At 42.1% G+C, this 23224-nt stretch overlaps 3 protein-coding genes across 3 annotated transcripts; all 3 read left to right on the plus strand.

Moving 5' to 3' along the window:
- The first annotated feature begins 1099 nt into the window (after nucleotides 1–1099).
- Nucleotides 1100–4399, plus strand: LOC115685593 (transcription activator GLK2-like). The gene is made up of 5 exons (XM_030610675.2): nucleotides 1100–1796; nucleotides 2042–2182; nucleotides 2433–2798; nucleotides 3826–3954; nucleotides 4062–4399. Exons 1-5 carry the CDS (start codon nucleotides 1308–1310, stop codon nucleotides 4212–4214), a joined length of 1278 nt encoding a protein of 425 aa, XP_030466535.1. The 5' UTR covers nucleotides 1100–1307; the 3' UTR covers nucleotides 4215–4399.
- A 1234-nt stretch (nucleotides 4400–5633) lies between these two features.
- LOC115685550 (26S proteasome non-ATPase regulatory subunit 2 homolog A) lies at nucleotides 5634–14599 on the plus strand. Its single transcript, XM_030610624.2, has 26 exons — nucleotides 5634–5954; nucleotides 6517–6617; nucleotides 7174–7294; nucleotides 7377–7436; nucleotides 7749–7816; nucleotides 8831–8873; nucleotides 9192–9257; nucleotides 9400–9438; nucleotides 9523–9605; nucleotides 9758–9872; nucleotides 10047–10121; nucleotides 10242–10400; nucleotides 11112–11219; nucleotides 11287–11391; nucleotides 11473–11613; nucleotides 11693–11797; nucleotides 12024–12245; nucleotides 12384–12497; nucleotides 12573–12788; nucleotides 13103–13162; nucleotides 13245–13358; nucleotides 13446–13531; nucleotides 13682–13790; nucleotides 13882–14060; nucleotides 14144–14353; nucleotides 14394–14599. The coding sequence occupies exons 1-25, from the start codon at nucleotides 5832–5834 to the stop codon at nucleotides 14217–14219; spliced, it is 2688 nt and encodes an 895-aa protein (XP_030466484.1). The 5' UTR covers nucleotides 5634–5831; the 3' UTR covers nucleotides 14220–14353; nucleotides 14394–14599.
- An 835-nt stretch (nucleotides 14600–15434) lies between these two features.
- LOC115685499 (uncharacterized) lies at nucleotides 15435–20884 on the plus strand. Its single transcript, XM_030610575.2, has 17 exons — nucleotides 15435–15632; nucleotides 15711–15800; nucleotides 15932–16043; nucleotides 16488–16515; nucleotides 16631–16729; nucleotides 16839–16908; nucleotides 16991–17025; nucleotides 17121–17195; nucleotides 17281–17376; nucleotides 17641–17704; nucleotides 18008–18061; nucleotides 19034–19119; nucleotides 19218–19278; nucleotides 19363–19427; nucleotides 19632–19737; nucleotides 20044–20132; nucleotides 20289–20884. Exons 1-17 carry the CDS (start codon nucleotides 15567–15569, stop codon nucleotides 20449–20451), a joined length of 1359 nt encoding a protein of 452 aa, XP_030466435.1. The 5' UTR covers nucleotides 15435–15566; the 3' UTR covers nucleotides 20452–20884.
- The last annotated feature ends 2340 nt before the right edge of the window (nucleotides 20885–23224 follow it).

A 23224-nucleotide genomic window follows, 5' to 3' on the forward strand; every position in this document is an offset into this window, starting at 1 on the left:
GACTTTCTCCATCTTGTAGATGAAACGGCTCTTAAGGGCACGAATGATGATCATTCTATTTTTTTATTTTTCTATTTTTCTATTTCCGGGAACATGTTAGGAATAGAATTCCACTTGGCAACGCAATTTCGTTTTTTTATTTCTGGGATAAATTTTTAGCTCATAAATAAGTTTGAAATATAAATGAGAAATAGATTTTTTTTACTTTCCTTTTTCTGTTCCAGAAATAGAATTAATAACTCCTTTGTTGCCCGCCACCGCCCCCCACTGCTACTCGCCTGCCGGCTGTTCGCTGTCCCCTGCAGCCTCTCGCCGGCTGCTGGGAATAGAAATTTGAGAATAACTTATCACACAAATTTTATGCCGTTATCAAATGTTACTTTTTGTTCAGAAACTCGTCCTTAGAATAGAAATATAATTTTCTATTTCTAACCAAAAATACTGCTGTGGAAGAGAATAATTATCATTCGTGCCCTAATTCTCCGAATACAATTGATCGAAAGTGTGTTCACATGCTACCGGAGCGGGAAAAAGAAGAGAAAAAAACCCGAAAAGACCGACGCACATGTCTAAACATGATGGAAACCCTAGTTTTTGATGAGAAGATCATAATCAGCTAACATCCTCGGTCGACTCCATCCGATCATCACAGGACCAGCACAAACTGCTGATATCTGTCAAATTGAGCAAAGTAAGGGTCAATTGAGCTTCAGCCATCTCAAGAACCCCATCCCTTTCAATCCCTTACCATCAGTGTTCCTACAGATATGCACACATCCCACCGGTAATCCAATGCCAACCCCCTCTCTTTTCTCCACCCGTCATTCAATACCGCCCCCCTCTTTCCATACTAAGAAAATTTAATTAAACTTCACGAGTTCCTTTCATCGATCCTTCTCGCACCCTTTTAAAAGAAATCAGGAAAAAGGGGATCCACAGACCCAGAAAAGGCATACAAAAGCACAAAAGAGAGTACAGCAAGAACCTAGATAGCGACAAGAAAACATAAGATACAAATCTCGGAGTTGTGGTGGAGAGAGCTTTGGAGATTATATCCCACTCACGACACTCCCAAAAGCCAACAAGAGACAGCACCGCCCACGTTGACACTGATCTCTGTCTCTCCGGGTCCTCCATTTGATGCCATTTGTATCGGAACACACTCACTGCCTGCACAGACACTCGACCGTGTAGTTAGGAATTTCACTGCTGCGTTGTGTGCACTTGTATGCTCCATGCACGCTTGAAGAAGACACGGTTCTTTTCTTTAGCCAGAGTGGTGGTTTTCTTTTTGCCTGGTTTCGGGAATGCTTGGCGTGTCTTCTTCGAGGGAGGAGAGTGGCGATGAGGCCCGCCGAGGAGAGAGCTGCTTCTCCATCGGCGGCGGCAGCGGCGACGACGCGATGTTCCTCGACTTCTCTGATGCGAGCGACTTGCTCGACAGCATCGACTTCGACGACATCTTCGCCGGGGACGAAGACGCCTTGCCGGATTTGGAGATGGACGGGGCCGAGGTCCCCGCCGAATTCTCCGCATGTTTCGAGGATAGGACCGAGGTGAATCCGAGCATGACCCCGGATGGTGGTTCGAAGGAATTATCGGAGGCGGAAGAGAGGTCGGCGGGGGCCGGGGCCGAGGAGAGCTCGAGTGGCGAGGAGGGGAGTGAGAAGAAGAGAGAAGGGTGGAGTGGTGGGAAGAGGAAACGGGAAGGGGATAGAGGGAGAAGAAGTTCTGCTGCTGCTGCTGCTGCTCAAGGTAAAACTAATCCCCAAGCTCAAGGGAAGAGAAAATTCAAGGTAAAAGAACAAAACGCAATGCATCTTACTCGATGTAAAGTAATCGTCACTCGTCATCTAAACTTACTTGACATATGCCGGAGTTTCGGACGACAATTAGCGAGTCGAGGCCGCGGTTCCTCGGTTCTCCGGCTTCCGATTTCGCGCTAATTAAGGCCGTTTGTGCTTCTCTAATTGTGTCTTTAGGTGATGACAATCTCTAAATTTGGCTTGTTCATAGAATATAATGTTGTGCAATTGTGTAGGTGGATTGGACACCAGATCTGCATAGGAGGTTCGTGCAGGCAGTGGAACAATTAGGGGTGGACAAGGCAGTTCCTTCCAGGATTTTGGAGCTCATGGGCATCGATTCTCTCACTCGCCACAACATTGCAAGCCACCTTCAAGTACAAAATTGAATCGCCCCTTAACCTTCAATTGATCTTCTATTCTCTTTTGTGTTTTTGGCGCGTTTTCATCAATGCTAGGATTTGGCAAAAGGGCTTCCATAATTTTAGTGGAATGTTGGTTGGATTAATTAAGGTGTCGAGTTAATTTTAGATCGATCAATCGATCGAGTTGGCTGAGGCTAACTTTATTTTGTTGGACGAGGAGGAGACGGTTTGAGTATTGATGTTGAGGTGCGAAATGTGGCAGAAGTACCGGTCGCAGAGGAGGCACTTGCTATCTCTCGAAGCGGACGCGGCAAGCTGGAGCAAGAGGCGCCAGATCTACGGCGGGGCTGCCGCGGCTGCCGGAGGAAGCAAGAGGGTCATGACGCCCTGGGCGGCACCCGCCATGGGGTTTCCTCCCGTGGCGCCCTCCCCGCACCATTTCAGGCCTCTCCACGTGTGGGGTCACCCGACCGCAAGCCCGCCCCTGAAGCATGGTGCATGGCCGAAGCATCCGTTTCATCCACAGCCGCCACACGTTCCTCCTCCACTGCCGACATGGGCGCTGCCGCCTCCGCTGTATCATCCTCCTCCACCGCCGCCTCCGGACCCTTCCTATTGGCACCACCAAGTAAGCATAGGACACTCACTCGAGTTCCATGTTATATCTTAAGCAGTGACTTGCTAGAAAAATAACGTAGGACTTGAACTTGCTGGTTTGTTTATGGCCCTATATTGGTGTTACGAATTATAGATATACTAGTTGAAATTCGGTGCCTTGCACGGGTATGAAAATTAAATTTATTATAGTTTAGTTGCATAGTACAATTTTAAAAAAATTATATAAGAATTTACATTTATGACATTTCACAGGGGGAAATATAATTATTAATCGAGTCAAATAATAAAAAAATTTAAGTATTGCATCAGCTTCAAATACATTATTTTTTATTCCTTTTACATACTCTTGTAATTTGAGATATTCTTTTGTAAAATACATAAATGTAAGTATTGCAACATCGCGATTATTTATTTTATTGAGTGTTGGGTACTAATTAGATTTGGTATTTATTTTGATGTCATAATATTTTATATGCGGCTGCCGTGAGAGTACGATAATTAACATACTGATTAGATGAAGGGGGACTTTTGTTTATGAATTTTTCTCTAGAGTATTTGATATATTGGCAATAAGAGTATAACTTACATGATTTCCAATATTTCCATTATTTGTAATTTTAAATAGCCATCACATAATTAATTATTAATTAATGAGCTCTTCCGATTTCTCATGAATCAATCATGTGTCCACATATATGTAGGTGAAAAAAAGAACTCTTGAGTAAATAATCAAGGGGATATTTTTTTTTTTTGGTTTTTTTATCTTATTAGGAAATTAACTAATTACATTTATTTTTTATGGCGATTCAATTTGTTAAATAAAACGTTTGAGTAATTAACAAAATATTTATGAGCGCTTTACATTTCGCATGGATCAATTGATCGCGTCGTTAATATAAATGTTCGACGAGAATGCACGGGATTTTGACGCGTGGCACATCTGATGTTTATTCTACCTAGCAATCTAATTATATATATAGATTTTCTATGGTTATGTGCGAAATATTGATAATTATACGTGGTTCGATGCTGTGAAGGGATTTGGTTTTGCACCGGTTCCGGGCATACCGCATCATCAAGGCGTGTACAAAGTAGACCCTAGCATCGGTTTCTCGACACCGGCGGGGCAATTGGCCTCCTCTCAACCTTCGTTCGATTTTCACCAGGTAATTAGCCTGTGGCGATCTCGTTCGATCATGTAAACCGAGATGATTGTGCGAGTTCGGACCGACTTTATTTCATCGTTCCGTTTTGTTATTGCTGTGCTTAACAGTGGAGCGAGAGCGTCGATGCGGCGATCGAAGAGGTCCTATTGAAGCCATGGCAGCGACTTCCTCTCGGCTTAAAGCCTCCGTCTCTGGACGGTGTTTTGGGGGAGCTTCAACGGCAAGGCATTCCCAGCATTCCTCCCACTTCCTCCACTTAGATTGACCTCCCGCCGGCGACGGCGGCGGCAGATAAGCTATCTGAGGCCATCGAGAGGAGAAAAAAAAAATCCCGAATTCGACGACATTTCCGGCACGATAGATGTGTACATAAACTCGTGGATGAGTATGTCCCTTATTGCTGTTGGCTTTCTAATGTGTCTCAATGAAATAACATTTTTTTTTTCTGGGTGCCTTCCCTTGAGAAGATGACCAATTTTTTTTTGTGTCGAAAGAAGATGATCGGATTTGAGGGTATGAAAGGGGTGACTTAGAGAAAATTCAAACCACAAATTATTGGATTTCGAGGGTTTTGAATTGGCAGAAAATGTGCACATCGGCGATTTTCAATCCGATCATCTAACATACATATTGAAAATGTAAACGATTTTCAATTTGATCATTTGAACAAAAAAAATGTAGTGAGGACAACATCGAACGTTTTTATATAGTTAAACAACTAAATTGAACATTTGCCAAAAGTTCAGGGACTACATCGAACCAATTAAAAGTTCATGAATCACATTACACATTGGGTTAAAAAAATTCCGAAATCACATTGAACAAATTAAAAGCTTAAAGACCTGGGACCCCAAATCGAGCAAATCTGGGAACAAAGCCGACGATTTTTCATGGACTTGGAATCCACCGCTGGATGGAACTTATAAGATAAACATAGACGGAGCGTACGAACCCGGAGCTTTGGAAGTTTCGGTCGCCTGCGTTTGCCGTGATTTCGACCGGAGGTTGCTGGACGGAGCAGCTTGTACGGTGGCGACGCCGTCTACGCTGCTGATGACTGAGTCCCTCGCTCTGTTAGAAGCCCTAACTCACTTCTTTCCCAAAAGACACGAAGTCCTTGTACTTGAGTCTGGTAGTTTGGACTTAGTCAATGTCTTAGAGAGTCCAGATCAACTCAGTTGGGAAGCTCATGCGCTTATCTTGAAATGCAAAGATCTGTTGTTATCCTTCTCTAGTATTCGGGTTATTTCATTGTTTTAGAGATGCTAACTTTGTAGCGGACTGGGTTGCCAAAGCAAGCTCACAAGAGAAATTACCTACCTCTAAATCGGGTCGTGTCCCCTACCCAAGCACTTTGGGAGCTCTTATGTACTGAAGCCCATCCATCGGGCCCGACTATCCTTTCTTAATGAATGATATATTTTCATTTTCTGAACAAAAAAAAAAGAAATTTAGAGACCATATTGCACGTTAGGCCAAAGTTAATGAATTGCTTTTGTCAATCTCCCTTACTTTAATGATGACCGAGTAAAAAATGAGTTTTGGGCCGGATCGGCGAACACTGTCTCGAAGCCCAATTTCGTCTCAAGCCCGAGCATGACCAGGGTAAATGGGCCGGGCCCGTTTCTATATAAGCCCATCTTCAACCTCGCCGAGCATTTAGGCTTGTGTCCAGAGTGCGAACCGAGACGGACTCTTGCCGAGAGCTTTTGCTTGTTCAGGAGGAAATCTCTCTACCTTCGCTTCAGATTCTCCTCCTCCTCCGCCGTCTCCCAAGGCGGCCACGATCTCCTTCCTCCGACCGCCCTCCGAATCGACCTAGGCCTCCTTCGCAATCGCGCCGGGCGGTAGCTGCTCCGATCTAGCTCGTCTTCGACATGGCGCCCGAGAAGAACGGCTCCGGCGCCGGCGCCGGCGCCGGCACCTCTCGCGAGGAGGCTCCCGCCAAGGCCCCCGGGAAGGACCCCAAGAAGAAGGAAGAGAAGAAGGACGAGGACTTGGTGAGTGCGGCGCTTTTCTTTTGGCGCTTCAGCTTGTTTTCCTTCTTCGTTGTGTTCGATTTTGCGAGTGTCGTTGGATGCGGGATGTTGTGGCTGGGTAAGTGCCCTCTTGTGTTGCTGTTGAAGTTGGTGATTTTGATGAATTGAGAGCTGGAGTGCGGATTCGGAGTGGGGAGTCGACGGGTGCGGTCCTTGTGGTTTGGACTTTGGGCGTGTCGTGGCAATGGTACCGGTTAGTTGCTGAGGTGATTGTGGAGGAGCTGGAGTGCGTTAATGAATTCCTGTTCGTTAAGTTTCTTTGTTCGGGAGAGATATGTTTTTGCTTTCTTGCTTGGAAGGACAAATTATCTGGTAGGGAAGATTTGTTGTTGCTTGCTGTAAGTTCTCAATGTCTTGACCTAGTTTAACTGTCGAGGATATTGAACTAAGACTGTGCTGAGACTGAAACTCGATCGTCGAGTGGTTTCCTTACCTCCCTTCCATTGTTTTATGCTGCCGGTGAGTTCTGTATATACTCTCTTGGGCAGGCTGGTTGATTGGTTGGTTGTGAATGTATGTGCAGTCGGAAGAAGATTTGGCACTGAAGCAGCAGTTGGAGCTGTATGTGGAAAGGGTTCAGGATCCTGATCCTGGGTTGCAGAAGGTTGCTCTAGAGAGCATGAGGTACTTCTGGTCTTGGAGATTTTTTTTGCTTCCATTTCTTCTCCTGCTCATCATTAAATTATGGGAAACGAAGAAATCTACATTTAGCTTGTCCTTTGTTGGTTATGCCATCTGCTTGGGTGGGGGGGACTCGTGTTCTGATTGTTGCAGGTCTGGTATGAGTATGATATGGAAATTTGGCATTCAGCTAGAAGAACAGTCAGATAGGCAGTTCTAGGAAACTTTGTCAGTATAAACCAACTATGTAACTATAGGGAGAAGACTAGAGAATGGGCATATGGCTTTTTTGGGGAGAATTTGGTCTTTTTTTTTTTAGACTAAAGAATTCTTTAACTCATGCATTTGTATTGTGAGTTTAGATGTTAGAAACTATTCGAGCATCGTGTGGATCGGATCAGAGAGGGACTCGCCATTTTCGCCGCTAGAAATGAGACAGTCCTTAATAGACACTGGTTTTGGTGGGAACCGAATAATGAAAAGATGTCTCACGAAAAGAGGGGCTGTACACGTTTATCTTTCCAATGTGGTTTGACGACACCTATAATTGTCTTTGTAGACAAGAAATTCGTACTTCAACAAGTTCAATGACTTCAGTTCCAAAGCCCCTGAAGTTTCTCCGACCCCATTATGGAACTCTTAAGGCGTATTTTGAAACAATGAAGGATTCAGATTTGAAGGTGAAGTATAAATTGACATGGCATTGTTTGCTAGGATGCTTTATCTAAATTGCAGTCAATGATCTGGTTTACATTGATGCAGAGATACCTAGCGGACATACTCTCTGTTTTGGCCTTGACAATGTCTGCTGAAGGGGAACGGGTAATTCGTTCTGTGACTCAAAATCATATTTTGCTGGGCATCATTTCCATGACTTACTTGTTGGATTACAGCTTACTGAAACTCTGACCTTCTATATTTTCGTTGCCATTGTTCTTAACAAACAGTTGTTCGTAAATAGTCAGTATGAGTATCTTTGAAATCATGCCTCCTGATGTATGATCATTTCACTAAATAGCCTGCATTTATTTTAGGTGTAGACGTTTTCCGTGACCTTGCCAAGTTCACTTCTCCAACTCCCTCGTAGATTTGATATTGATTTCTTTCTTTTGTAAATGGTGTACTTGTTTCCAGGAGAGTCTGAAGTACAGGTTGTTAGGTTCAGAAGGTGATATTGGCTCTTGGGGCCATGAATATGTCAGGTAATCAATCTTGATGTTGGGTGTGATATATCTGATGTTTTATTGGTTCATTTTTCCCTCTCCTTTTAATACGAGGTTAAAGACTGTAACTTTTGCTATAGATTCATGGATAATTATAGTGAATTGATGTTGTTGAACGTCATCGAGAATCTATAATATTGCTCGTGTTGTGTATAATCTCATTAGTTCCCACTTGTCAGATGATACTGATATTGGGATAATTTTTAAGCTGATAGGGATGTGATGGTGGTTGAGAATAAAAAATTTAGCTAAATTTTCCGTATATCTAGACAAAGACATGGTCCATAATGGTTGCGGGTGAATGAATATATTTGGTTGTCAATATTGATTTGATGTTTTATGTACGCCAGTGGTCAGTGTCCCACCTTTAAAGTTGTTGTTAACTAGGGTATAATGGTAAAGCTCTGCTGTGTTTGTAAAGAGGAACACGTATTTACTGCTCTGAAGAGTTCTCAATTAACATGATCTTTCTGCAATGGCCTCTTCTAGATGCTTAGTTCTGTTGATTCTTCTTGAGTCTGGTACAGCGCTATGTTCCATTAGTATGAGGATTTTGCTGCTGTGCATCAGCCCACTATTTAAGTGGCTGTGAATTGAACTGTGGACCAAAAATGAAATCAAAGTTTTATTTCACTTGTTGGTCCTTTACCCCAACTTGTCACAAACCTTGGAGGAAATGTTTCTCTTGAACCCATAGGATGGAGAATAGCAGCATCTTGGTTTGTTAGACTATTTATACATCCATAGCCATTGCTTATCTATTGAACTATGTTATATGTAATTATACTTGATTACACGGGGAAGGATACGGTGTTGTTGCTGTCTCTTTGTTCTCTCAATTGTGAAATCCTGGCGGAAGGGATTATTTTGAATGTTGTTCATTTTCCAATACTTGGTGCATGATCTCCATCTCGAGGAATTCTTGTTGTTTTGTGCTTTATCTAGAAGTTACGTTACACTTTGTCTTACCTTAAAATTAACATCTGACATCAGGAATTTAGCTGGGGAAATTGCTCAAGAATATACAAAACGACAGGTAATGTTGTTAAGTTCATCACTGTTTTCTTCACATTATGTAAGACAGGTTCTTAAACTCTTTGTTGAAGTGCTCTTCCGGTGCCTGCTTATATTAACATTAATTTACATTCTAGTGCTACGTGATATGTAACATCTGGCTTTCACTAGTTATTGTACTCTGGCTTAGTTCTACAGCTGTAATTCCATCAGTGATCCCTATTGACAACACCACCTGTATATAAGATAACTTGTTCTTGATATTGGCGACTGCGGATATTCTATGCTAGTGTTTTGACCAATTTATATGTTTGACATCGCTTGCTAAAAACCTTGGCAGAGTGAGGAGGCTCCTATAAACGATCTTATGGAGCTTGTACAACAAATTGTAGCTTTCCATATGAAGGTATGTATCATTGTCTAATTTTCATGTTGGTAGGAAATGGATTAGGATCATTGTATGCAGAAGACAATTCTCTAGAAATTTATTAACAGATAGATTTGTCACTTTTGATGACGCGTTAGTAAACCATTTTATTTTGTTGCAGCACAATGCTGAACCTGAAGCTGTTGACCTGTTAATGGAGGTAAAGTAAATTATTCGTACCAACCTTTTATTTTCTAGCGAGGCTGTTTTGAAGTGGATCTAAGAGTATTAAAATGACTTCCAGGTTGAAGACCTTGATATGTTAATGAAGCATGTTGACAGCGCTAACTTCAAGAGAACTTGTCTATACCTCACAAGTGCTGCAAGGTACATGAAATATTTGTCATCAAAACACTGCATAACAGTCAGGGTGTTCACTATGGATTGCTCAGAAAATGGTCGAGGAGCTTATTAGTTGAGGACTAACTAATGAGTGTGCCTTTTCTCCCTATCAATTCTCTCTTTTGTATCAATTGCAGATACCTTCCTGGACCTGATGACATGTTAGTTCTGGATATTGCATACTTGATCTATCTCAAGTTTAAAGAATACGCCAATGCCCTTCAGATCGCACTGTTCCTAGATAATATGCAGGTATATTTGGTTGAATATAAATAAGCATCTTTTCCTTTCAAGTTGTGTACAGGAATTTCTTATGAGGAGCTCCGCACTGCCACATATTGGATCTCTCTCTCTCTCTCTCTCTCTCTCTCTCTCTCTCTCTCTCTCTGTGGGAATCTAATCTAACACTTGAAAGTACACATGCAGTATGTGAAGCAGGTCTTCACGTCTTGCAGCGATCTTCTACGGAAGAGACAATTCTGCTATATCCTTGCTCGACATGTGAGTTGTTTCTCTGCTATAATCGAAATGCCTCTTTAATCCTTGTTTCAGATACGGTTGGTGTACATGGCAAGATTGCCTGGGGTGAATGTGATAGTGATTTGCTATTCTTTTGTGCAGGGTATTACCTTTGAGCTTGATGAAGAGATGGTTCCTGATGACGATGAAAGAGAGGCATTGCAGGAAATTGTCAACAATACTAAATTAAGTGAAGGTTATCTTACTCTTGCCCGCGATATTGAGGTTATGGAGCCCAAATCTCCTGAAGACATTTACAAGGTTTGAACAGTTGATAATTGTTCATGCTTTCGATGACTTGATCTGATCTTGGTTACCCACTCATTTAACTTATTTTATCATCAATACTCGAACCAAGCTCTTGGATGCATCATGTTGTACGGCGCTGCACATGTAATGGGAGCTGTGTGATTGGTTTAAACAGAATTGTCTTATTTGTTGCTATCTTCCTCTCAAAGAGATGTCCTTAGTATTGACTACTTGCTGCAAGCTTCTTTGTTTTAGTGTGATACTTTCTGGATGCATCATGTGTCACCCTTTTGTTTCTGGAAATCCATATTCATTCCGATTATAGCATTTTAACTTTGGACTATGGATGTATATGATGTACACGCATGTATAGATGGCACCATAATATTTACTTCTTGTCCTTTAGATCATCTTCCAGTATGAAATAATTGACTGAAGGCTTAGCAAGGATTAAAGGTTGCTAAAGAGTATGACTGATGTATCTTCTGTCTAACGCATTATATATTCCAGTTAATCGTGATTTCTAAACTTAGGTGCAGCAACATGGTCGCTGACATGAATAGAGTGAATATGGAGGGTGATTTTTGCATGTAATTGATATCCTTGAAAATTAGCATTCTTATATAGTAGTATGTTGCTCTCTCGAAATATTATGATATACATAACTCGAATATGACTTTTAACTTGTTGGCCTTGTGCTAATGAAAAATTGAATTGTCTCAGGCACATTTGCTCGATGGTCGGGCTAGTGCTAGCGCGAGTGTGGATTCTGCGAGGCAAAACCTGGCTGCCACTTTTGTTAATGCATTTGTAAATGCTGGCTTCGGACAGGTAATCAAAGAAAAGACGTTGCCTTTGCAGGATTTCTGTTTTTCAAACTCCTTTGTTACCTCTGCAGGATAAGTTAATGACAGCGCAATTAGACTCATCTAGTAGTGGCTCTTCAGCAAATTGGCTTTTCAAAAATAAAGAGCATGGAAAGACCAGTGCTGCTGCAAGTCTGGTGCGTGTACCTTGCTACTTCAGGATACTTGTTGCCAGAAATTTCTTTAGTATCAGATTGTCATGATTTTCTCTGCGGCAGGGAATGATTTTGCTGTGGGATGTTGACTCTGGACTGTCCCAACTCGATAAGTACTTCCATAGTAATGACAATCATGTTATAGCTGGTGCTCTGTTGGGTGTTGGGATAGTGAACTGCAATATCAAGAATGAATGCGATCCTGTGAGTTGCCTTTATTGTCTGTTGTGCCGACAAAATTGCTTATATGTTAAATCTTATTCTTTTCTTTGGAATATATCAGGCTCTGGCACTTCTTGGTGATTACATTGATAAAGAGGATGCATCTATAAGAATTGGCGGAATTATGGGCCTTGGACTTGCTTATGCCGGCTCTCAGAATGAGCAGGTATGTACACATTTGGTAGAAATGACTCTTTTTCCATGAACATGTATACTTATGCTAATGCACTTATTTTTCTTTTGATTACCATCAAATCCTTTCTATTGTTTTTCCAAGTCATCTCACGCGCAACAGCATTATTTATTATTCTTAAATTTTGTATATGGTTGCTGCCGCTATAAATATTCTTATTGACAAGCATTAGTTTGGTCTTTATCAACTTCATTTTCAGATCCGTGCTAAATTGTCCCCAATACTTAATGACGCTAAAGCACCCCTTGACGTGCTTGCATTTACTGCAATCTCTCTCGGCTTGATATATGTGGGCTCCTGCAATGAAGAGGTAGCCCAGTCAATTATCTTTACTCTGATGGACCGCAGTGAGTCAGAGCTGGGAGAGCCTCTTGCTCGTCTTTTACCTCTCGGCCTTGGTCTTCTTTATCTTGGAAAGCAGGTATATTGATGGAGCCTGTTCATTTCATATTGCTACCATCCGAGCATCTGGGTACTACCTTATTGTTTAATGGATACCGACGCAGATATATTTTTTTATTAGTGCTCAGTTTCCTTGTATATTCTTCGTATTTTATAGGAAAATGTGGAGGTCACTGCAGAAGTTGCAAAGACTTTCAATGAGAAGATCAGAAAACACTGTGACATGACCCTCCTTTCCTGTGCATATGCTGGAACAGGAAATGTTCTCAAGGTACTCTATGTCTACTATAGTTAATAACCATTGGAACGACTGTCAGACATAATTTGCTGATCTTTTCTGGTGCAGGTGCAAAACTTACTAGGTCATTGCGCACAACATCTTGAGAAGGGGGAAACTCATCAGGCACCTGCTGTCCTTGGAATTGCCATGGTCGCAATGGCTGAAGAACTAGGTCTTGAAATGGCAATTCGTTCTTTGGAGCATCTTTTACAGTATGGAGAACAAAACATCCGCCGGGCAGTTCCATTGGCTCTTGGCCTTCTATGCATCGCAAATCCAAAGGTAGTTGACCTTCATGAATATTTTCTGAAAAGATCTCAACATGAAGCATATGGTACTACCTGAAGTTGGGTTTTGATAGGACTAAGTTGTTGAATGAGGCTTGATTAAGTTTAAGATACCATGATCTCAGAGTATGGATATCAAAGCATAATCTGATCTAATTGGAAACTATATCCCTAGATATGCCATTAATATAGACAGACCATTCCAGCCTGTTTTCTGGGAGGGAATTGATCCTTATTACAGGGATGTCGACTTTTTTATCCTGCAAAACTCAGAATGCTTATAGCTTTTACTTGCTTTATACTGCGCAGGTTAATGTAATGGATACCCTAAGTAGGCTTAGCCATGACACAGATTCTGAAGTTGCAATGGTGAGATGAAACAGCTAAGCTTTGTGTCCATTTTGTCATATGAATTGGAATATTGAGGCTGAAATATCTGGTGTTTCTACAGGCTGCTGTCATTTCATTGGGCTTGATTGGTTCTGGAACCAACAATGCTCGAATAGCCGGGATGCTTCGTAATCTTTCAAGCTATTACTACAAGGATGCGAGCCTTCTATTCTGTGTAATGCTCAATATAACTGTTCTCTTGTTTGCAGATTATCCTTACTAGATAAGGTTCTTATCTGATGTGGTTTGGCCCCTTCTACAGGTGCGGATTGCCCAAGGTCTTGTGCACTTGGGGAAGGGATTGTTGACTCTTAATCCATATCATTCAGAAAGATTTTTGCTCTCTCCGTGAGTTTTCTTTGCATGATAGATCTGGAATAATCCTAGATAAAGAACAAGTACTTGTGATTAAACTGAAAGGAATTGATGGTATACTTTTGAGTTTCGTTTTATAACATTAATATCGCTTTTATTCTAATGTGCACTTGTTGTCTGTAGGACGGCACTCGCAGGAATAATAACAATGCTTCATGCGTGCCTTGACATGAAAGCCATCATCTTGGGGAAATATCATTATGTTCTTTACTTCCTTGTTCTGGCCATGCAGGTTAATCTTCAGCTAGAAGTCTTGAATTTGGTTTCTGTGCTAATTTCGTTTCCTTTAGTAAATTGCTTATTTTTCCTTCATGGCATGGCAGCCGAGGATGCTCTTGACGGTGGATGAAAATCTGAAACCATTATCTGTGCCAGTACGGGTTGGTCAAGCTGTTGATGTTGTCGGGCAGGCAGGTCGTCCCAAGACCATCACTGGCTTCCAGACACATTCAACCCCAGTCCTTCTGGCGGCTGGCGATCGGGCAGAGTTGGCTACTGAAAAGTACTACAATTCTCTCTGTAGTGGAAATTTGTTTTTCAAATTGGCCATGTGCGGTGCCCTTAAACTGCAACTGTTTCTTGCAGGTATATTCCGCTCTCTCCTATTCTTGAGGGTTTTGTCATCTTGAAGGAGAATCCAGATTACAGGGAAGATAACTAGTTGGCCTCTTGCTGGGCAAAATCCTTCTTCCTTATGGCCCGAAATCAAGTAACTCATTTGCGTACCTGATTGGGTTGAACTCTTTTGCCGGTGTCCTCAAGTATCTTTTCTTTCCAAAGAAGACAGGTGAATCAGTGAGTTTTTCAACCAAAAAAAAAAAATAAAAAAAATCAGTGAGTTGGACGTGGACGCAGAGAATACAGGCCTCTTGATTGCGCCCTGCGAAAAAGTGACCTTGTTTGTCGCGGGAAGATGCTTCCTCATGTAGTGCTTTAGATTATCTCAACAGTACAGATAGAAGCAATCTTTCTTTTTATGGCTTCGAGTTATTCCTGTAATTGATTCGATGCTCCAATAGCAATGCTTTCATGTGATTTTTGCATTCATGTGTCCAATTATCTATGGATGGATGTTCGGGGACCGCCTTTTTACGCAATGGGAATGTGCTATGAAGGTACGGTCTCAGGTGAGTATCGTGAGAATTTATCCAAAATCAACAGCGAAATGGAGTGGATTTAGTCACAAAGGATGGGCGTGGGAATGGGAATGTTTTGCCTCTAAAAATTTGCATTGAGACAGGCACTTGAGTCAAAAAGCTTTTATTGAAAACAATGGGGTTTGGCTGTGAAATATTTGTTGCGAAGCAACATTTTAAAATATGAAAAAAAATTTAAAAGAAAGAGAAGTGTAGGTGCACTCTCAGGCGACCCCTAGGCTCGGGGCAGCGTGACCTTGGGCAAAGGCTCGCGTATAGTCGGCGTGACCCCATCGAGCCACTCGCCCGAGGTGCTGGTGACCCTTCCGAAGCTTTGCTTGGGTTCGTGCAACCTTGGCTTAGGGGCGCTGGGGTCGGGCAACCCCGATGGGTCTCAATGGAGCGTGGCCATGGTAGGGCCTTTCCTCTACGGACTTCTCCGCAAGTCGAAGATAAAGGCGAGGGTCATACGGGGATAATCGAATTTTTCTTTGGGTAAAATGGAGATAAATTTTTTTTTATTGATCCAATGGAAGTTGATTTCCTTAAAAGAAGTCCCAAGCCAATGGAGGCGAAACCCCAGGCGGTGTCACTAGAACTTGGGCCGGGCTACGAAGTTTGGACCGGCCTACGAGGAACTTGGGCCAGGCCCATCTACTACGCAGCCCATTCGATTGGCGGGCCCCAAGTCCTCTCCTCCTCCACCTTCTCCTCCATCTCTCCCTCTTCCCGGGCGTGGTTTTAGCTCTCTTCTCCAATACCCAGTTCCCTCTCTCTAGGGTTTTTCCAGCGATCCAGCGGTACGGCATCGCCGGTCGAAGCTCCCGAAAGCCGGCTCCGTTCTGGACAAGCAGCATCGGCAGACGCCGGCGATGAAGGTCAAAGTGATCTCGCGCTCCACGGATGAATTCACCCGGGAGCGCAGCCAAGACCTCCAGGTGAGCTGCCTTTCGGCTTCGGTCTCTTTGTCATGGTGAACTTTTTCGCTGAAAAAACTCGATTCGAATAACGATCAGAGGGTGTTTCGCAACTTCGACCCCAAGCTTCGGACCCAAGAGAAGGCGGTCGAGTACGTCCGGGCCCTGAATGCCGCTAAATTGGACAAGGTCAGCTCCGGTTTTCTGACCGGTCGCTTCCGTACATGATCCGTTTTCCGTCTTCCGTTTTCGTGCTGCCTGCTTGTAATGTGGCTGTTCGTTCGTGATTGCTTTAACTTGCTTTGTTTGTAAATGGGTAGGTTTTCGCGAGGCCCTTCATCGGAGCAATGGATGGACACATTGATTCGGTGTCGTGTATGGCCAAGAACCCGAATTACTTGAAAGGAATATTTTCTGGCTCTATGGATGGAGGTATGTCGATATTATGGTTAATCCTAGCATTGTGTTTCAATTGAGCAGTGAATGAGGTGCAAGTGATTTTTGATTCGTTCTGAAGCGTTGATGCGTGAATTTGATGTTTAGATATAATGCATTGGGAAGCTACATGAATAATTCTTTCAAGTTTCTGTGGCATAGTGACAGTCGGAATGGTGTTGAGCGCCCCAAGTCTCCTATACTTGTGATTGCTGCAGCTCTTATTGTTCTTCCCTTGAAAAAGTTTCCTGTCCAAGGCTTAAAATATTTCCTGGTTTTAAGTTTTTCTTTTAGTGAAATGGGCAGTGGTCAATCTGTTGGCACGCTCGCATCTTAATTGCATGTGTCATCTATCAAACTTGTTTCCCTGCAAGTGTGAACTGTTAACTTTGACTAAATAGCTGGTAGACAGATAATTATATTGTTATTTTCATCTTACAGATATCCGCCTTTGGGACATCGCATCGAGGTAAGGCTAGTCTGATGTGATTTTCAGATCTTGATGTAGTTCGCATCTGGTATCTTTATTTGTTTATAAAGTAAAAATGTATAGTATAAGCATCTGTTTCAAAATTGACGGACAGGCGAACAGTATGTCAATTTCCCGGTCATCAAGGTCCTGTCAGAGGTTTGACGGTATCTACAGATGGTCAAATTATGGTATCCTGCGGGATTGATAGCACGTAAGTCCCATTATTGGCACTAGGCAGTTGATAAAGATTTTTGCAATATGCAACAACAATATACTGCGTTTTGTAACCGGGAAAATTCTGCATCTATTTGGTTATTTAGGGTTCGACTGTGGAATGTTCCTGTGGCTACTCTTGGGGAGTCGGATGGCACACATGAGAACTCAGCAAAGGTATGCTTGTCTGTATTTTGACACTTGTCAGGCCATGAACAGTTACCTTTTTTAACTAACAACTCAATTTCATTGCATTCAGCCAGTGGCAGTTTATGTATGGAAGAATGCATTCTGGTAAGTTTTTTTGTCATATACCAATTGCCTAATACAAATCTTTGTGTTCATTGGTAGATGCTTGTGGTATCTAAATTCTTCCATGTAACTCTCAGGGCAGTTGATCACCAATGGGATGGTGAACTTTTTGCTACAGCCGGTGCTCAAGTAGATATTTGGAATCAGAACAGGTGTCCTAAGACAGTAATTTCTCTTCTCTTATGTGATGCTATTTAGTCTTTTTATCCTGATCCTTCATATAATCCTTCCGTGTAGGTCTCAGCCAATAAGCAGTTTTGAGTGGGGAACGGACACAGTCATATCTGTAAGATTCAACCCTGGAGAACCTAATGTATTGGCAACATCAGGGAGGTATGTATGCATTGTATTTGTCCCATCCTCCCTCTTTGCTCCTCTTTGTCACGAGTTCCCATAAGATGTCCATTCAAGGTTTAACATGTGGTTTTGTCATCCAGCTATTATAGTTTGTTGTTTGTCTATTTCGTCTGTGTTCTGGATGCTCAACTAATATGAACCACCACCTTCGTTTGTCTCAACCAGCTTTAACTTTGAAAAGCATAATTACTTTGCTGTTAAATTTAATGCATATAATAACGGCCTTCTTTTTCTTTGCAGTGACCGCAGCATAACCCTCTACGATTTGCGTATGTCATCCCCAACAAGAAAAGTTATCATGAGGGTAATTTGGCAAGTTGTCACTTCAGTCTTTTATTAAGAGTGAAATCTTTTAAAGATGAAGGTAAAAAATAATAAGAAAACTTTTACTGAGGCAACTAATTATTTGAATTCATAGTGTTGAATCATGCTGAACAGCTTCAGAAACAGCAAATATGAAGATGCATACATCTTTATATGCAGTTCTTTATTTTCTTCATTTAGAATATCTTCTCTTTTTAATTTGGAGGTTATCTGAAGAACAGCTTATTCAGTGATGTACAGTTTTAGTTATGTAGTCGTTGCTAACTCAGCTCTCCTGTTTCAGACGAAAACTAATGCTATTTCTTGGAACCCAATGGAGCCAATGAACTTCACTGCTGTAAGCACAACTGTTATTTCTTGTTTATACTGTGTTGCAATTCTCTTCTTATAGGATTTCTTTCTATTCTTCTCCGATCTCTTAGACTGCAGCTATTGGCTGTCCTAGGGGAGTGCGCTAGTGATTGAAAATCTTTCACCTTCTTTTTTCCCCTTTCTTAAACGATGTGTGGGGAATAAAGAGAAGATATTCGATAATAAAGCATCGAAGTGAATCTGAAGTTTGGTTAGCACTTTTGAGTTGTGCATGGCAATATTATGTAATTGGGGGAGTTTATTTGTACAAGGCTCTATATAGATATGTGATCTTGTAGATCAGTTGGAACCTAATGGACACTATTGAATACTATGTTTATATAAAGGCATAAAATTGTGACTGTTGATGCTGAAGGAAGAGGACTTTCTTATGTTCTAGATACTATGAAGTACTCCACATCGCTTATCTATGGGGTTTACATGGGCCGTACATTCATATTGTCTCCCTCCACCTATTTAGCTTAAGCTATTGGGGTTGGATAATCTAAAAACTACTACGGTGCTGTGCTACTTTTAATTGTGATATATTATTCCTCCCATGTTTTCAGCTTTCAAGATTATAATCTTGATGGTTAGCATTGTTATAGGAATGAGCTGCCGGTTCTGAAGTGTTCTTCAGAATTTGTTTTGACAAGGTTCTTTTATCTGGGAAAAATATGAACAATTTCCAATTGTTTACATTTAATAAATGTGTCGCCAGATTTTCTTGAGCAGAAAAGATAAACAAGCATAGATTCTGAAGTGGAAAAAATTGAGAGGTGTCGCTTGAACTGTTGTCATTAGGCAATTTTTTTTTATTTAACCTTGACATTTTTGCAACTGACCATGGAAGTCCTATGTTGTTTACATGCTTAGGAAGAACAATTTTTCTGTTTTCAAACATGCCATTTCAATGCTCAGCATAGCAGAACTTACTGTAAATCACTGCTACATGTAGGCAAATGAGGATTGCAATTGCTACAGCTATGATGCTAGAAAGTTGGAAGAAGCCAAATGTGTGCACAAGGATCATGTTTCTGCTGTGTAAGATGACGGATTAGTAGTTTTAGAGACCGTTGCAGTCATGTATTTATTGCTGTCATTAAGGATTCTTTGGAATTGAATTCTGTCTCTCTTTCCAGGATGGATATTGATTACTCTCCCACTGGCCGAGAATTTGTAACTGGATCCTATGATAGAACAGTAAGTCCAGTATGACATTTAATTTGTGTGAATAAAACTGTTTGGTCAGTAAGTCCAGTATGACAATTACTCTCTCTTTCTCAGGTAAGAATTTTCCAGTATAATGGAGGTCACAGTAGGGAAGTTTATCATACGAAAAGAATGCAAAGGTATCCCCAACTACAGACTTTTGGTTTATATTCTCTCTCTCTCTCTCTCTCTCTCTCTCTCTCTCTCTCTCTCTCTCTCTCTCTAGAGATATCCTTTAGATGGTAGTCTGAATGAAGCCTTTAAATGATAAGGGTCTTTTTCAGCTTGGAATTCCAATGGGTAAGATCGCTCTTATGTCTTCTCACCGGGTTGCTTGCGTGTAGGGTATTCTCCGTCAAGTTCACTTGCGATGCGAGTTATGTTATATCTGGGAGTGATGACACCAACTTGAGGCTTTGGAAAGCTAAAGCCTCCGAACAGCTGGGAGTTGTAAGTAGTGCATTGGCACTGGTTTTATATCAATTTCTGAAACTCTCTTTTGACCATGAGGTATCTGAATGCGTACTTCTGCATAGCAGTGCCAGTGCATGAGCAACTAAACAGAGGGCACTTTTCTTTCAGAAAGAATTATTGTGATTGGCCAAATAATTGTCATTGTCATGCACAAACATGTATAAGATGTCATTGATGGAAGATTAGATTCAGGGTTGTGTGAATGCCAAAAATAAAAGGACTGAAGTTGATTCTTTATAGATCAGCAAATCAAGTTCCTCACCTTGTAACTGCATGCCATAGGTTCTCCCAAGAGAGCGCAGGAAGCATGAGTATCATGAAGCTGTCAAGAACCGATACAAGCACCTCCCTGAAGTAAAGCGTATTGTCAGGTAACAATATCTACTTCAAATCCGTGTGCCGATGGATCTTCATGCTTTTTATTTGTAAAAGATGCCAACAATATCTGAAAACACTACTTTCTGCTTCCAGTGCGAAACAGCTCATTACTCTTCTTTTCACCTTGAATTTCTTGATTGTATATGCAGACATAGACACTTGCCTAAACCAATATACAAGGCGGGTATTCTAAGGCGCACCGTGAATGAAGCAGAGAGAAGAAAAGAAGAAAGAAGAAAAGCACACAGTGCCCCTGGATCTAGTTCAGCAGAGCCATTACGTAAAAGAAGAATCATCAAAGAAATTGAGTGATACTTCTTCTATTAATGTGTTGTGCAGCATGGCATAATATTTGCATTTCTCAAATCAGTATTGTTGGATGGGGCCATCTTTCTCAAGAGATTGCTTTCGAGTGAGAAGTTGCTTCACCTCAGAGATGAGAGGACAACGATGCACAAGCTCCTCTCAGTCTTAACAATTTTGGTAGAATACGAAGGTCCTTTGTTATGAAGGGTGGCTCCAGAGTTAGCCAATGGCTGGTCATGCAAGCTTTTGCCTGGAGCATTACTATTGGTCAGGTTCTGATTTATTGGATATTTATCAAGACATGATTTGATTGTATCATAAGCTTTGATCTTAACTTAGTTCAAAAAGGGAGAGGAGATTTTGTTTCCTTGTAAATCAGACAAAAAACAGAGGAATTTATTTATTTTTATGCAGAATTGGAGATGAAATTGCTGAGCCATCACTGCTTGCTAGTCGAAACTACCAGGCATTGTTTTAACACCTGCTTCTCAAGTCAGTCTCATGGTGTGGCTGGTTTATTAGCTCTCCCTGTTCAGTGCGTTCTACTACAGTTAGGGCCTATACAGTGAAAATTTCTGTTCTTTTGTTTCTAGAATCAGTTTGGAAACAGAAATTCGTATGTTTAATTTTTTGTTCCCGAGCACAAATTTGAAAAAAATTATTGCCGGAATCAATTTTGGAACTGCATCAAGAAGCAAAAAAAAAGTAGCTTCTTAATTCTGGGAACAATTTTTCCATTTATGATTTTTCTTGGTTTGTTCTTCTTCTTCTTCCTGGCTTGCCCCTGACCACCAGTGACCAACCAGGGTCGGCGACGGCGTCGCGGCCCTCACTGCCTGGGCGAGGGCAGGTTGAGGCCTCGCCTAGCCATGGTGAGGCCGATCTTGCCGTCGCGACCCATCTCCCTCGCCTGGGTCGCGACAGCGAGGTCGGCCTTGCCTTGGCTGGGCGAGGCTCAACCTCGCTGTCGCGACCCAGGCGACGGCAAGAGCAGCGGTGAGGGCCGCGATGCCCTTGCCGACCTTGGCCTATGGCCAATCGTCGGCGACCGGCCATTGCCAACGAAGGGAAAAGAAAGAAAGAAAAATTAAAATATTCAAAATATTATTAATAAAAAGAAATTTTATGTAGTTATTAAATGTATTTTTGTTTTTTTTCTATTCTAATAATAGAAATTTTGGGCAGTCACCAAACATCTTCAAATGCTTAGAAATTATTTTTAGACACGAAATAAAAAAAAATCATTTCTGAGCAAAATTAATTTTTGGGTATAGAATTGTTGCTATGCGCACCTTTACTGGTAGAAAAGAAGGGGGATCAGGCTATAGTCCTGTCTCTGATCCACCCTGTCACCAAGGGTGCGCATGAATACCATTCTGTGCCCGGGCGCTATTTCTAAACAGAAATGATTTTTTTTTGATTCTGTGCCCGGAAACAATTTCTGAGTATTTGAAGGCTTTTGATAAATGTCCAAAATTTCTATTCCTAGAGTAGAAAAGAACAGAAATGCGTTTGGTAACTACACAAAATATCTATTCCTAAATAATATTTTAATAATATTTTGAATTGTTTAAATTTTTTTTTTCTTTTTACTTTCTTCTTTGGCCATGGCCGGTCGCCGGCGACCGGCCACAGTCCAGGGCCGGCGAGGGCGTCACGGACCTCGCCGGCCGCCGGCGGAGGCGAGGGTCGCCCTCATCGGCGAGGGCGAGGGTCGGACCCTCGTCGCCCGGGCGAGGCGGCCTCGCCGTCGCGACCCACGGCGGCCGACCTCGCAGGTGGGTCGCGACGGCGAGGCTCGGCCTAGCCGAGATCCGGGCGAGGCCGAGCCTCGCCGTCCGGGCGAGGCCGACCTCGCCTTTGCGACCAACGGCGAGGCTCGGCCTCGCTCGATCTGGCGAGGCCGCCTCGCCCGGGCGGCGAGGGTCCGGCCTCGCCCTCGCCGGCGAGGGCCGTGACGCCCTCGCGGCCCTGGGCAGTGGCCGCCGCCGGGGCCGGCGGCCGCCTTGGTAAGGCCGGCCGGTGGCCGGCGGCCGGCCAGCCTGTGGAACAACACACAAAATAAGAAATGAAAAAAAGAAAAAGAAGAAAAAAACTGATTCTCAAAATTGTGCGAGAAACAAGAAGCAACTTTTTTTACTTTGTTTCTCTTCCAAAAGCATTTCTCGGCACAAATTTTTGCAAAAATGTGCCGAGGAACAAAAAGTTTACCAAACGCATTTCTGTTCCCAAACTATTTCTGGGAACAAAAGAACAGAAATTTTCACTATTTGGCACGTTACCAAACGGGCCCCAAGTTGTCAGTTCCATCCGAGATGCCTCGAGTTTTTTCTTCCTTGGCCATCACGAGAAGGAATCATACAATGGATGATATAGAGTTACAAAAATCATCGCAAAGTGACATCATCTGTGGTATGTCGTAATTACCAATCAACTGATTTGGACATCTAGGCTGTGCAATTGGGGCCACTTAAAAAAAAAAAAAAACAAAAGCACAAACTTTAGATTGAATGATAATTATGATCTTAATTTTTTTTGCCTCGTAAAAAGACATAAATTTTAGGTCGAGTGACAAATTTGGCCTAAACTTTTTTTTATTTCATAAAAAATGACCAATTTTCACTCTTATCCCAAATCTGACTTCCCATTAACTTTTTGTCTGAAGTCACCTTTGTTTGAGAAAAAATGTTATGGCCGTGTGAGCTTGGCGAATCTCGTCTATGGCGTCTGTCGACAAGCGATGGTCTACAACTTCAACTTACGATAAAACGACAAAGTA

The sequence above is a fragment of the Syzygium oleosum genome, unplaced genomic scaffold, assembly GCF_021117445.2.
Source record: "Syzygium oleosum isolate NSW1041296 unplaced genomic scaffold, Sole_v2.1 Sole_v2.10, whole genome shotgun sequence".
Classification (NCBI taxonomy): Eukaryota; Viridiplantae; Streptophyta; class Magnoliopsida; order Myrtales; family Myrtaceae; genus Syzygium; species Syzygium oleosum.

Excerpts from the sequence above, each read along its gene's own strand:
- LOC115685550 (XM_030610624.2), top strand. The coding sequence starts at position 5,832 with ATGGCGCCCGAGAAGAACGGCTCCGGCGCCGGCGCCGGCGCCGGCACC. Across the intron at positions 7,817-8,830 it reads TGGGGCCATGAATATGTCAG|GAATTTAGCTGGGGAAATTG; the intron begins GTAATCAATCTT and ends ATCTGACATCAG. Across the intron at positions 9,258-9,399 it reads TTGTAGCTTTCCATATGAAG|CACAATGCTGAACCTGAAGC; the intron begins GTATGTATCATT and ends ATTTTGTTGCAG.
- LOC115685593 (XM_030610675.2), top strand. The coding sequence starts at position 1,308 with ATGCTTGGCGTGTCTTCTTCGAGGGAGGAGAGTGGCGATGAGGCCCGC. Across the intron at positions 1,797-2,041 it reads AAGGGAAGAGAAAATTCAAG|GTGGATTGGACACCAGATCT; the intron begins GTAAAAGAACAA and ends GCAATTGTGTAG. Across the intron at positions 2,183-2,432 it reads ACATTGCAAGCCACCTTCAA|AAGTACCGGTCGCAGAGGAG; the intron begins GTACAAAATTGA and ends GAAATGTGGCAG.
- LOC115685499 (XM_030610575.2), top strand. The coding sequence starts at position 15,567 with ATGAAGGTCAAAGTGATCTCGCGCTCCACGGATGAATTCACCCGGGAG. Across the intron at positions 17,026-17,120 it reads GTATGGAAGAATGCATTCTG|GGCAGTTGATCACCAATGGG; the intron begins GTAAGTTTTTTT and ends TGTAACTCTCAG. Across the intron at positions 17,377-17,640 it reads GTATTGGCAACATCAGGGAG|TGACCGCAGCATAACCCTCT; the intron begins GTATGTATGCAT and ends TTTTCTTTGCAG.